General features: G+C 44.7%; 1 protein-coding gene across 4 annotated transcripts in view; it reads right to left on the bottom strand.

Annotated features, from left to right (window-relative positions):
• Window positions 1-12,070, bottom strand: part of ANAPC10 (anaphase promoting complex subunit 10) — a 114,993-nt gene that overhangs the window by 77,741 nt on the left and 25,182 nt on the right. For all 4 annotated transcript variants that reach the window (XM_008267395.4, XM_089302438.1, XM_008267396.4 and 1 more), the window contains exon 3: window positions 6,419-6,509. In XM_008267395.4, the coding sequence (XP_008265617.1) occupies window positions 6,419-6,509 (91 nt within the window). The remainder of the gene's footprint in view (window positions 1-6,418; window positions 6,510-12,070) is intronic.

Raw genomic sequence — 12,070 nt, 5'->3', positions numbered from 1 at the left:
AAGCTGGATCAGAAATGGAGCAGCCAGGTTTTGAACCCGCACCCACATGGGATGCCAGCACTACAGGCAGTGGCTTTACCCACTATGCCACAGTGCCAGCCCCGGCTAAGGACTTTTATAACTGTTAAGTGTAAGGGCAAGTGTGTTTAATTCTAGGGTTCAATATTAAGAAATACACTTGACAGCAGATCTAATACAGTTATAATATTTCTCAAACATCAGTTCTGTGATTTTATAAAGGTAGTATATTAGCTTCCACCTGGTGACTCCCAAATAATTTCTCATTTGGTTTGAAATCCATGAGATCCCAACACAAGAGAAACAGACACACTCAGCTGCCTATCAAACATCTCTTTACCCCTTCCTTCTTTACAACATTCAGTTAAAAGATCCAACTTCCCGTGAAGCTAGGTATGGCCACATAACTAGGTTATGATCAGTAAGGTTTGAATAAAGTGTGTGTTTTAAAGGAAAATTTGTCGAATTTGCCTTTCCTACCTAGTCCTTCCCACTGCCTGGGATATGGACACAACAAGGTGGAATGCCAGTAGACATCTTGGATCATGAGGCAACCTTGAAAATAAAAGCCATGAGAGAAGAATGAAGGAATGGGGCTGGTATTATGATACAGCAGGTTAAGCTGTTGCTTGCAACACAGGCATCCCATATCAGAGTGTCAGTTTGAGTCCCAGCTGCTCCATTTCCAATCCAGCTTGATGGCTCAACTACTTAGCCTCTGCCACCCAAGTAGGAGACCCAGATGAAGTTCCAGTTTCCTGGTTTCAGCCTGGACCAGCCCTGGCTATTGGAGCCACTTGGAGAATGAACCAGTTGACGGAAGATTTCTTTATATATGTCTTCATATCTCTCTCGTTCTTTCTCTCTCCCTCTCTCAGTCTCCCCATATCTGTCACTCTGCCTTTCAAATAAAGATAGATGTTTAATAAAAAAAATAAAGGGAATGGAAGGAAAGAAAAAAACCTGGGTCCACAAATCTCTCCCGGACTGCTAGGATATTTTTTTTTTAATATTTACCTATTTTATTGAAAAGGCAGAATTAGAGAGAGGCAGAGATAGAAAGACTTCTTCTATCCACTGGTTCACTCCCCAGATGGCCGCAACGGCCAGACCTGCACTGAACCAAAGCCAGGAGCCTGGAACTTTTTCCAGGTCTCCCACTTGGGTGCAAGGGGCCACTTTCACTGCCTTCCTAGGCCTTTGGCGTGGAGTTGGACTGGAAGAGGAGCAGCTGGGACTTGAACCAATGCCCATATGGGATGCCGGCAGTGCACGTGGTAGCTTCACTCACTATGCCACAGTGCCAGTACCATGGAATCCTTTTATATGAAGAGGTAAAAGAAATACACTTCCACCTTATTGAAAAAACTATAATAAAAGGCTGTTTCTAGGAGTTCTCTCACCTTCTGTTTCAAGGAATTCTCATTCCTACTTGAGGAAACTAGATCTCAGGTTAAGCAAGCAGTTCTAGTGAAGAATAGAGCCAGAATTCAATGTGGGCCATAAGACAACAGTATGCAAGAGTAACTAATCATTCCTGAGATACAAGACTTAACACTAAAACAGAAAATAGTTATTACCAGGAGCATAAGACATAAAAGAAGCATGGGGAGTCTATATGCTTTTAATTTTAGACAAGTAAACAAATGATTTATATTTATAAACAGCTAAATTCTTCTTTGATCCTGGTGTAATGATGAAAAACGTTCTCATTCTGTAAACAGTGTTTTTCTAACTAATGTTAACAGGATGCTAAAATGGAAGTTTTCACAGGACTAAGATGACACAGACAGCTTCAATAGGACATAAAAGAGCTTAAAAATTTCAGCAAGTATAGTTAAATAAAATGGAAAGCACAGAATAGCTGCTCATCAAGGAATAATTGCTTTAAAACTCGCCTTCCCAGCACAAACAACAAGAACACTCAAGAACATTCATCAGAGAAACAACTATCTATAGACCCCGAGCAACAGGCAGCATAGGACCGAGGCCTCAGAGAAAGAAAGCCCAATCCATACCTGGGCTTTCTCACTGACTACAAGCAATTTCTGGACTGCAATGCAGAGCAGGAGAAGCCAGTCTCTGAGTTGACTAGGGAAGAGCTACACATTGGAAAAAACCTCTAGAAATCTACATGAGATTCTTTTAGTCTTTGTCTGATCACTAATCTGGTGGGTAAAATTCCACAAGGACCAGCACAGAACAATAGCTGTGGAACGAAAAATTACGATAGCAACAAACAATTCCCAGAGGTCACAGATGGTTGGGACTCACTGGAGCTCCCAAAAGCCAAAGGAGAGTCTTCTCTGGGTATTTAGGACATTCATTTGAGATCCTTTCAGAGGATAAACTAGGTCACAACTATTTTATTAAGAATGCTAAGATGTTATGTGCCCTTTTCAGAAAAATTCTGTTATGGTTACAGGGTGGAGTTCTCCAGAGGCTGCCTGCCATAGGACATTGTAAAACATTTCATCAAGAGACAGAAATGAGACACCAGCTGTCTTAGGGTCATACATCAAAGAGGTTCACAACAAAATGTAAAGCAAGCACTCCTTTCTCATTTTTTTTTAAAGATTTGTTTATTTATTTGAAAGGCAGAGTTATAGAGAGGGAGACACACACACACACACACACACACACACAGACACAAGGTGTCCGAGGGGTCTTCTATCCACTGTTTCACTCATCAAATGGCTGCAATGGCTGGGCAAGGAAGAAGTCAGGAGCTCAGAACTCCACCTAAGTCACCCAGGTAGGTGTCAGTCATTGAAGTATTTGTGCCATCATCCACTGCTTTCTCAGGCACATTAGCAGGGAGCGAGATCAGAAGTAGAGCAGCAGGGCTGGCACTGTGATGTAGCAGGTAAACCCACTGCTTGCAGTGCTGGTATCCCATATGGGCACCAGTTTGTGTCCCAGCTGCTCCACTTCTGAACCAGCTCTCTGCTATGGCCTAGGAAAGCAGCAGAAGATGGCCCAAGTCTTTGGGCCCTGCACCCACATGGGAGACCTGGAAGAAGTTCCTGGCTCTTGGCTTCGGATCAGCACAGCCCCAGGCATTGCAGCCACTTGGGGAGTGAACCAGCAGCTGGAAGACTTCTCTCTCTCTCTTTCTCTGCCTCTGCCTCTGTTATGCTGCCTTTCAAATAAATAAATTGTTAAAAAAAAAAAAAAAGGAAAATGAAGTGGAGCAGCCAGAAGTAAAAACTGGTGCCGAAATTTGCCCATTTGGAATGCTGGTATTGCAGGCAGCAGCTTAACCCACAGTGCCACAATGTCAGCCCTGCTATTTTTAATTTGAGAAGAGACAGTTATTTTTCATAAAACTGTTATTTATGGGGTAGTTACTGTTTATTTTCAGTGAATAAATACTTTAAAATGTCTCATCTATAATTCTAATATGATAAATTATGATAGGAAAAAAATTAAAAGATCTTTGGAGTCCTCAATAAAATTGTCTCTTTTTTGGGGAGAAGTATTTATCTATTTAATAGGTAAAAGTTTTTAAATGTGTTCTATTCAGATTTTTATAAAGATTATTTCTTTGTAAATCTTCTGCATGACTGGCAGAACAGCATATTCCTCTGAAGAAAACAGAAAAATAAAAGTTTTGCAAATACAAGTAAATATTCAATACAGGAATCTTGTGTGAAACTTCAATTGTTAATGTGCTGATTCCTGAATTTACATATATTTCATATTTTAAAATGTTTGTAATGTTTAAAGCTACTTAACAAAATAGAATGAGGAACCTTTAGCAAGTGAAGAATAATTTATTTTATTTTGACATTATCAGAATTACTGCCCACAGAGCTACAAATTAGCTTAGAAGGTCACATAATCTAATTACCATCTGCATCAAGTAGATACCCAATTTTAATTTTTTTCTGACCATTAACTCACTACTGTAATGAAATAGCTGAATTCTCTTTGATCAATTCTCATTTTTAAAAAGTTTCCTTATACACAGTCATAATTGATTTTTGAGTAGCTCTCAACTTTTGGACGAAGTTTTTTCTTAATAAAGTTACACAAAAGGAATCTAATCCCTCCCTGGAGTATAAAATATTCAAATTGTGGAAAGAAAGCTACCATGGCCCCCCAAAGTCTTCAGCAGACTATGTGTTCCACAATTTTGTATTTTATGGCTTGATCTCAAACCCATAACCATTCTACCCTCTCTCTTCTGAACACATTCTAACTTTGTTTCCCAGTATTCAGAGAAGCCAATATGGAACCTGACACACCAGAAGGTCTTCATAGGTCCCATGCCTCCATTATCTCATGCCAGGATCCTCTCAGGTCTGTGGCAGCCACATTACACTAGCAACTCAGATTAAACTTTCTGGCGACTTAACCCACTTCCACTCTCCTGGCTTTGTTCTCGCCCAGCTTGAGTGTGTTCTTCCCTGGGAGTGCAGGGGTGCAGATGAATAGATTTCCCATAGCAGGGTATTCAGAAATTTAACAAAAAAGATGAATTATGGCCGGCGCCGTGGCTCACTAGGCTAATCCTCCGCCTTGCAGCGCCGGCACACCGGGCTCTAGTCCCGGTCAGGGTGCTGGATTCTGTCCCGGTTGCCCCTCTTCCAGGCCAGCTCTCTGCTGTGGCCAGGGAGTGCAGTGGAGGATGGCCCAAATGCTTGGGCCCTGCACCCCATGGGAGACCAGGATAAGTACCTGGCTTCTGCCATTGGATCAGCGCGGTGCGCCGGCCGCAGAGCGCCGGCCGCGGTGGCCATTGGAGGGTGAACCACCGGCAAAAAGGAAGACCTTTCTCTCTGTCTCTCTCTCTCACTGTCCACTCTGCCTGTCAAAAAAAAAAAAAAAAAAAAAAAAAAGATGAATTATCCCAGAGGGGTGAGATACTATATTGATAACTTACTCTGAAATGACTGAGAGGGAAAAAGTTATACTGTATTTGCAACTTTTCTAAAACAATTATTTAAAATATGTTCCTCAAAGCACTGGACTTCTCTGGTAAAGGCACAGGCTGAGTTAAGTGGGGAGGGCCCTGAGTCCTTGACCGTTCTAGTAAGAACAGCTGTACCTTTGTGGAGAAGCTGCCCAGGGTACTGATAACAAACCCAGCCTTCAAAGTCAAACCTGCTGAAATCAAAACTAAGCTCCATAAATGCATGGTGTACGATCTGAGTAAATAAGTTAAACTTTTGAAATTTCAATATGAAAACAATTACAGAACCCACAATCTAGAAAATTGTTACAAGATTTAAAAAATGATATACTCTCTAGAATCTGTGTCTGTCTTTCAAATAAAAATGGAAATAAATTTTAAAAAATCTAATAAAGGAAAGTGTAGGCATTTGGTGCAGCCGTTAAGTCACTTCTTAGGATGCCTGTATCCCATACTGGAGTGCCTGGTTTGAGTCCCAGCTCCTCCACTGCCGAGCCAGTTGCACCCTGGAAGGCAGCAGATGATGGCTCCTGCCACCACATGGGAGACACAGATTGAGATTCAGGCTCCTGGTTTTACCCTGCCCTTGGCTGTTGCAGGCATTTGGAAAGTAAACCAGCAAATGAAAGATTTCTTTTGGTGTCTGTCTATCTCTCTCTGGTATCTTAAGCCTTATAAAAAAAGCGTTCACTCCTCTTAATACTTCCGGTCTAAACATATTTAACATTCTAGGATAGGAGTTGGCATACTATGGCCTAAGGATCAAATCCTGCCCACCATCTAAATTTTTGTAAAATAAATTCTGTCACTTATGCACTGTATACAGCTGCTTTAATGGTATAGCAGCAGAATTGAGTTACTGCAACAGAGACCAGATGGCCCACAAGTTTTGAAATATTTACTATCTGGCCTTTAGGAAAATAAAAGCAAGCAATTAAAAATACAAGGCTGCAGGATGTTAAAACAGATGATATAAACGGCACAAGATAACCAAAGTTAACTGGTTTCCATCTATGTCCATTATTTCAAAGCACTTAATAAATATATGGCTACTTTTCTTTCCCCCAAAAGTAAGCATTTTTAAAACTAAAAATGCCCTGAGGTGTTCTAAGTCAAAATCATTTTTCCAAATACAAATAGGTGAAGTTATACGAATACTCTATAAAGAACTTATTATTGTTCCTCCAGATTTACTTAAGGCAATACATTGAGCCACAGCCAAGCAAACCAATATTTTTTAACTCATAAAAATTATTTTGAAAATTGTATTTGAAAAACATGCACATAAAAGAAACTGCAAGATACTGTAAGAAATTTATAAAGGTTAAGACAGAGTCAAATTAAGATGCTTGCAATAACCTCTATGACTTAACAGTTTATACACAAAAGATATTAATTTTTATTCTTTTTTAAATTTTATGTAAATAAAATAGGTTCCCTTGTTCTTCTATATTCCACACTGAAAAATTTTAAAAGTGTTACCTGAATTGGATGTTCACTAAATGAGGCTGGGAGCCGTCTGATTGCCAGTAAGTTTCAAGATTGTCATCTCTTAACTGATCCACTCCAAATCCTACAACACCAAGAAATGGCAATAAATTCCCATGAAAAACAAAGAGCTCTACATTCAAGCCATACAAGTACTTACATATTTGTCCAGAAATTTCGATAAACAAGACGGTCATAAATGTGATAAATTTAAACTACCTAGAATTCTTCTATCCTTTTAGGCAAATTTCAGCTCTCAAACACCTGCACACACAAAACCTTATGAGGATGAGATTTTGGTGGTTGTTGACATCAAAAAAGAAGAAAAACTCTCCTGTGACATACTCTAAAATTGGTATGTATTCAATTCAGTTTCTTAACCTTCTTACAAGTTGAAGGATGACTGTCAAGTCCTACAAAATCCTCAAAATGAACAGAATCTAGTAAGTTCAGTATGTCATACTAACTGTGACAAGGAAAAAAACTTTGGAAATTTTCAAAAGGCATAGATACTTTGAAACCAAGTGCTTCTGATTAAAATTCTGATTTTTAAAAAGTATTTATTTATTTATTTAGAAAGAGTTATAGAGAGACAAGGAGAAATCTTCCATCTGATTGTTCACTACCCAGATGGCTGCAATCACCAGCACTGGGCCAGGCCAAAGCCAAGAGCCTGAAGCTTCATCCAGGTCTCCCACATGGGCAGCAGAGGCCCAAATACTCGGGCCATCTTCTGCTGCTTTTCCCAGCCCATTAGCAGGGAGCTGGATCAAAAGCGGAGCTACAGCCAGCATTGTGGCGTAGTGGGCTAAGCCTCTACCTGCAGTGCTGGCATGCCATATGGGTGCCAGTTCATATCCCAGCTGCCCTTTTTCCAATCGAGCTCTCCGCTATGGTCTGGGAAAGCAGCACAGATGGCCAAAATACTTCGGCCCACGTACCCATGTGGGAGACCCGGAAGAAGCTTCTGGCTCCTGGCTTTGGATCAGCCCAGATCCGGCCATTGTGGCCATTTGGGGAATGAAGCAGAGGATGGAATACCTTTCTCTCTGTCTCTCCCTCTCTCTGCCTATAACTCTACCTCTCAAATTAAAAAAAAAAAAGTAGAGCAGCCAGGACACGAACCAGCACTCATATGGGATCGTGGTAACACAGGCAGCAGCTTTACTTGCCATGCCACAACCACTGGCTCCAAAATTCTGATTAATCAAAATTAAATTTACACCAGAAGTCCATACCTTCCAGCCATTGTAGATAACTGAAGTTGAATTATACTGTTTTTTCCAGGCTAAAATGACAATTCATATTAATTCTAGAAATGAGCCTGATCTAATGGTAAAGGGTAGATTTTTCAAAAGAAGGCAAGAAACCGATTGAATTTACATTTCTGGTGACTAAATGATATATTAATTATGGATCCTATTCAAAAGACACAAAAAGAGAATGATAAGTCTCTATTCCCCATCATCTTGTTGCTCTCTGCAAATGTAAACAAATTTATTGGTTTCACCTGTATCTTTTCAGATACTATATGTACGTATATTTCAGGTCTAATAGGATTTCTTTCCCCAAAACTCATGCAGATGTTTGAACTGTGATGCCTTAATGTTGATGGCTAATAGATTCAGGGTGGAGACTTGATCTAATTACAGTAACCACCAGGCAGGTCTGCCTGGGAAGTACTTAGATTATTAAGTGGGTGTCCTTGATGAGCGGTTCTCCAAAGAGGGTTAGTCATTTTATTTATTTATTTGAAAGGCAGAGTTACATAGAGGAGAGGCAGAGAGAGAGAGAGAGGTCTTCCATCCAGTGGTTCACTCCCTAAGTAGCCGCAATGGTTGGAGCTGCACCGATTCGAAACCATGAGCTTCTTCCAGGTCTCCTGTGCAGGTGCAGGGGCCAAGGACTTGGGCCATCTTCCACTGCTTTCCCAGGCCATAGCACAAAGCTGGATCGGAAGTGGAGTAGCCAGGACTCGAACCAGAGCCCATATGCAATGCTGGCACTGCAGGTAGTGGCTTTACCCACTATGCCATAGCGCCAGCCCCAGTTAGTCATTCTGAGTTGAAATTCTGCCTAGCTCTCTGCTTCCTGGCTCAGCATGCAATTGCTCCTCCACACCTGCCATGGGCAGCCTCCACAGGTGCTACGTGATCCTGAACTGTAACCTCCAAACTGTAAGCTAAAATAAACCTTTTACATCTCGAGCATGTCCTGTCAGGTATTTTGGTTAAAGTATTGCAAAGGTGACTACCATATAATATACAGAAGCAGGCACATAGGAATCCTTTCTCCCCCTTCATTACACAAACAACAGCACACTCTCCATAGTTCTGCACTTCGGTGGTTTCCTTTTTTCACTTCATCCATCTGGAAGGTTATTCCATATCAACAAATTAACAGCACAACAATAAAAATAGCAAATAATGATAACACATTTACTGTATGCCAGGTATATTTCATGCAACTGTTGAAGAACACAGGTTTTTTAAAATTCTTAATGAAATAAACAAGAAGCAAAATCTCAAATTCATACTAAAAATTCCAACTCCACTCAACAGGAATTAAGTCTGTATTTGATTTGTAGAGGGAAGACCCAGTCTCCTGTTCCTGTCCAGTGCATGCCAAACCCACTCTCACACCTACACTCCTTCAGGCCCTACCAGGATACCATCTGCAGGAGGATGCTAGATTAATCATTCTGCCCGTGGAGCTGGAGTAAACTAGCTCAGAGTACTAACCTAAGAGGCTCTACCTGAGTACATACTAGCCTGATTTCCATACCCGTGTCTCACCACCGGCCCTCCGATCCTGATAGGCACAGTAGAACTTGTGGTTTAGGCATAGCCAAGCATCAACAAGTCAGACCTCAGAGTCCTTCTTGGGCATGAGGAGCAGTCCCTACCACAGAACATCCAACTTCCGTCAACACAGGAGACCAGTTACATCCACGTAACACACTTAACTTTACAGCTAATTTCTCCTTCACAGTGTTTAAACATAACCACCTTTATAAGCCCAGCATGAAGGAATTTCAAAGACAATGTATATCAAATTAAAAAATAATTTTATTCAAACACATTCAAATAATTTTTGCTTTTTAATTTACACATATGTTAATATTTCTCCTCAAAAGACTGGCTCTTCGGCCTGGGGCATATAGTTTTGGAAAAAAGGGAGGAATGGGGAAGGGTTGGAGAGAACTCTGAGAATAAAATATCATCTGAAAGTATGGCTCATTAGACTGGACTTCCTAACATAGATTAGGGGTGATCTTCCCTACACGGATCCCAGGCAAGGAAGAAAAGCAACACAGGAAAGTATCTTAGTTAGCTTCCCTGGGGAGGGACTGGCCAAAATCAGTGACTGGGGGTGATACTGGCCTAGTATGAAGCTTGTAAAAGTGGAATATAGAGCCCCACAGCTGGGGTAAAGCAGGTAACTAAGGCATGTGGAGCACCAAAGAGGAAAGGCTGTGCTGTTAGCCCGACAACTCAGGGTGTTGGTCACTACGTTGAACCCAAATCCAAAAGGACTCGGGTTGCCCAGGACCTTGCACACATCGCTGACACCAAAGCCAAAAGCGCTCATTGCTGTCAGGGGGCTGGTCACACCGTTGACCCCACAGCCAAAAACAGTCATGTTGCTCGGGTCGCTGAAATCAAAGCCAAAAACAGCCTTGGTTGCCAAGGGGCTGGTCACATCGCTGACACCAAATCCAAAAGTGGGTTTTCTTTTCAGGGCACTGGTCATATCGCTGACACCAAAGCCAAAAAGAGTCTTTGCTTGTACTCGTAGTTGTGGCAGAGGCAGCTGCACGGGAGGCAAGAGCCTGGCTAGACAACGCTGGAGCAGTTGAGCCTGGAGCCTGGCTAGCGGAGGATGCAGCAGTTGAGGCAGGAGCCTGGATCATGGAGACGGGAGCAGTTGAGGCTGGTGTGTTTGTTGATGCAGTGGTCCACTTGACGTGTTTGGCCAAGCGCACAGGTGCCGCCTTTAAACTTGTCATCATGGTGGCAGAGCTGGAAGAAGTTGGAGTTGTGAGTATGGGGCCAGATGGCAAAGGGCCTGCACTCTCACTTCCAGATGTGGTGGTACACATGGTCTTGAGCACGGCTGCTGTCAAGTTCTCAGGAGCAGCACCACCAGGGCAGACAGTGTCAGGAGGTGGGGTGCGTGGCTTGTCCAGCAGCATCCGTGGTGAGGAGGTAGGGAGCGGGCCCTGTGGCGTGGCGACTTTGGCAGATGTCTCAGCCCGGAGGGCTGGCGGGGACTTGGTGTCACTGACCAGTATCACAGCAGGAGCAGCGATCAGTCCCACACAAGGGGCTGCGGGCTTGAGGCCTAAAGAGTTGGCGGGAAGATGCTGTGGCCGTGAAGAGTCAGCAGGGCCCATTAGGCGGGCTGTCTTCGCAGGTGAAGGGGCCACCGTCGCTGCTACTCCAGCATATTCTGGGAAGGCTGGAAACCGCCGAGCAGTCTGCCTCTTTATCGGGCCCCAGAAGGCAGCTGATGAGGGCGCAGTGCTGGCTGCGGGCAGCGGGAGCGCGCTGGGAGGCTGAGTGCGGGGTGGGCTCCCGGGGGCAGACTCTTGGGCAGCATCCATCCTGTGCTCCAAGAACTGGTTAAGCCACCGAGATGAACCTTTCGTTGCCATGTCACCATCTTCCAGAGTGACAGGATAGCCCAGCCGGGGCGCGGGAGGCAGAGTGCCCAGGTCCCCTCCCCCGGAAAGCTGCTCAGCAAACTTCCTTTTATGCGGCCAGGAGCCGCCAGGTGTAGGCGGGGAATTCCGCAAGCCTGGTTTCTCCGCGGCTGCACCTACCGCTCTTCGTCTCTGGGACTCGCTGTCGGTCACCAAGGGAGGTGAGGTACTGGAGCGAGGCCCCAGCGCCTCCTCCCCAGTCACCTTTGCTGGCCTCTCTGGTATTTTGGAGCAGGAGGCGGCCGGCCCGCAGAAGGCACTCGACGTGGGCCGGCCCCGCTTCCTCGGCCGCAACAGGCCGCCAGTGGAGCTGTAGGAGCTGCTAATGGCGTTGCGGACGGGCACAGGGATGCCAGCCGTGGTGGAGCTCTCCGGGGCGCTCTCAGAAGAGTGGGGGGTCTCTTATTCAAGTGGGCGTCTGAGTCTTGGGAACCGGTCAGCGGGGCCCAGACGGCTGACTGCCCCTGTCCAGGGCCAGCAGGGCACCCTCCCTTAGTCTCCCGGCCAGCCAGAAGGATTTGGTCTTCCCCCACGGGGCTCCTCCTCCTCTTCCTCTCTGGGAGGGCGGTGGCACCACTCTGCGGGGCACAGGGGTCCGGAGCCTTAGCAGACTGCGAGGGCTGGGTGGAGCTGAAGATCTGCCCAGGTCCTGGGCGGCGAGTCAGCCTGCGGTCAAGAGGGGGGACCCTCACCGTCCCCGACCTACACACCGTCTTGGAATTACGAACAGACAGCACAGGCTTCTTGGGGCTGCCATTCCAGCACACGGTCGGTAGGCAACCCACACGGGGAATACCGGGGCTGCTGGATCGGGTAGCGTCTGCGAGGCGCTATTCCAAACCGACTGAACGAAGTCTGACCATGCCGCTGGGCAGGCCTCCCGGAGGGCTGGCAGCCAGGAGAAGGGTCAACGCAGGGAACCTGGTGGCCAGGGGGCGTCG

The sequence above is a fragment of the Oryctolagus cuniculus genome, chromosome 8 (assembly GCF_051225735.1).
Source record: "Oryctolagus cuniculus isolate XC-2025 breed Fujian yellow rabbit chromosome 8, ASM5122573v1, whole genome shotgun sequence".
Taxonomy (NCBI): Eukaryota; Metazoa; Chordata; class Mammalia; order Lagomorpha; family Leporidae; genus Oryctolagus; species Oryctolagus cuniculus.
The sequence above is the reverse complement of the archived record's forward strand: the minus strand, read 5'-3'. Positions and strand labels throughout refer to the sequence as shown.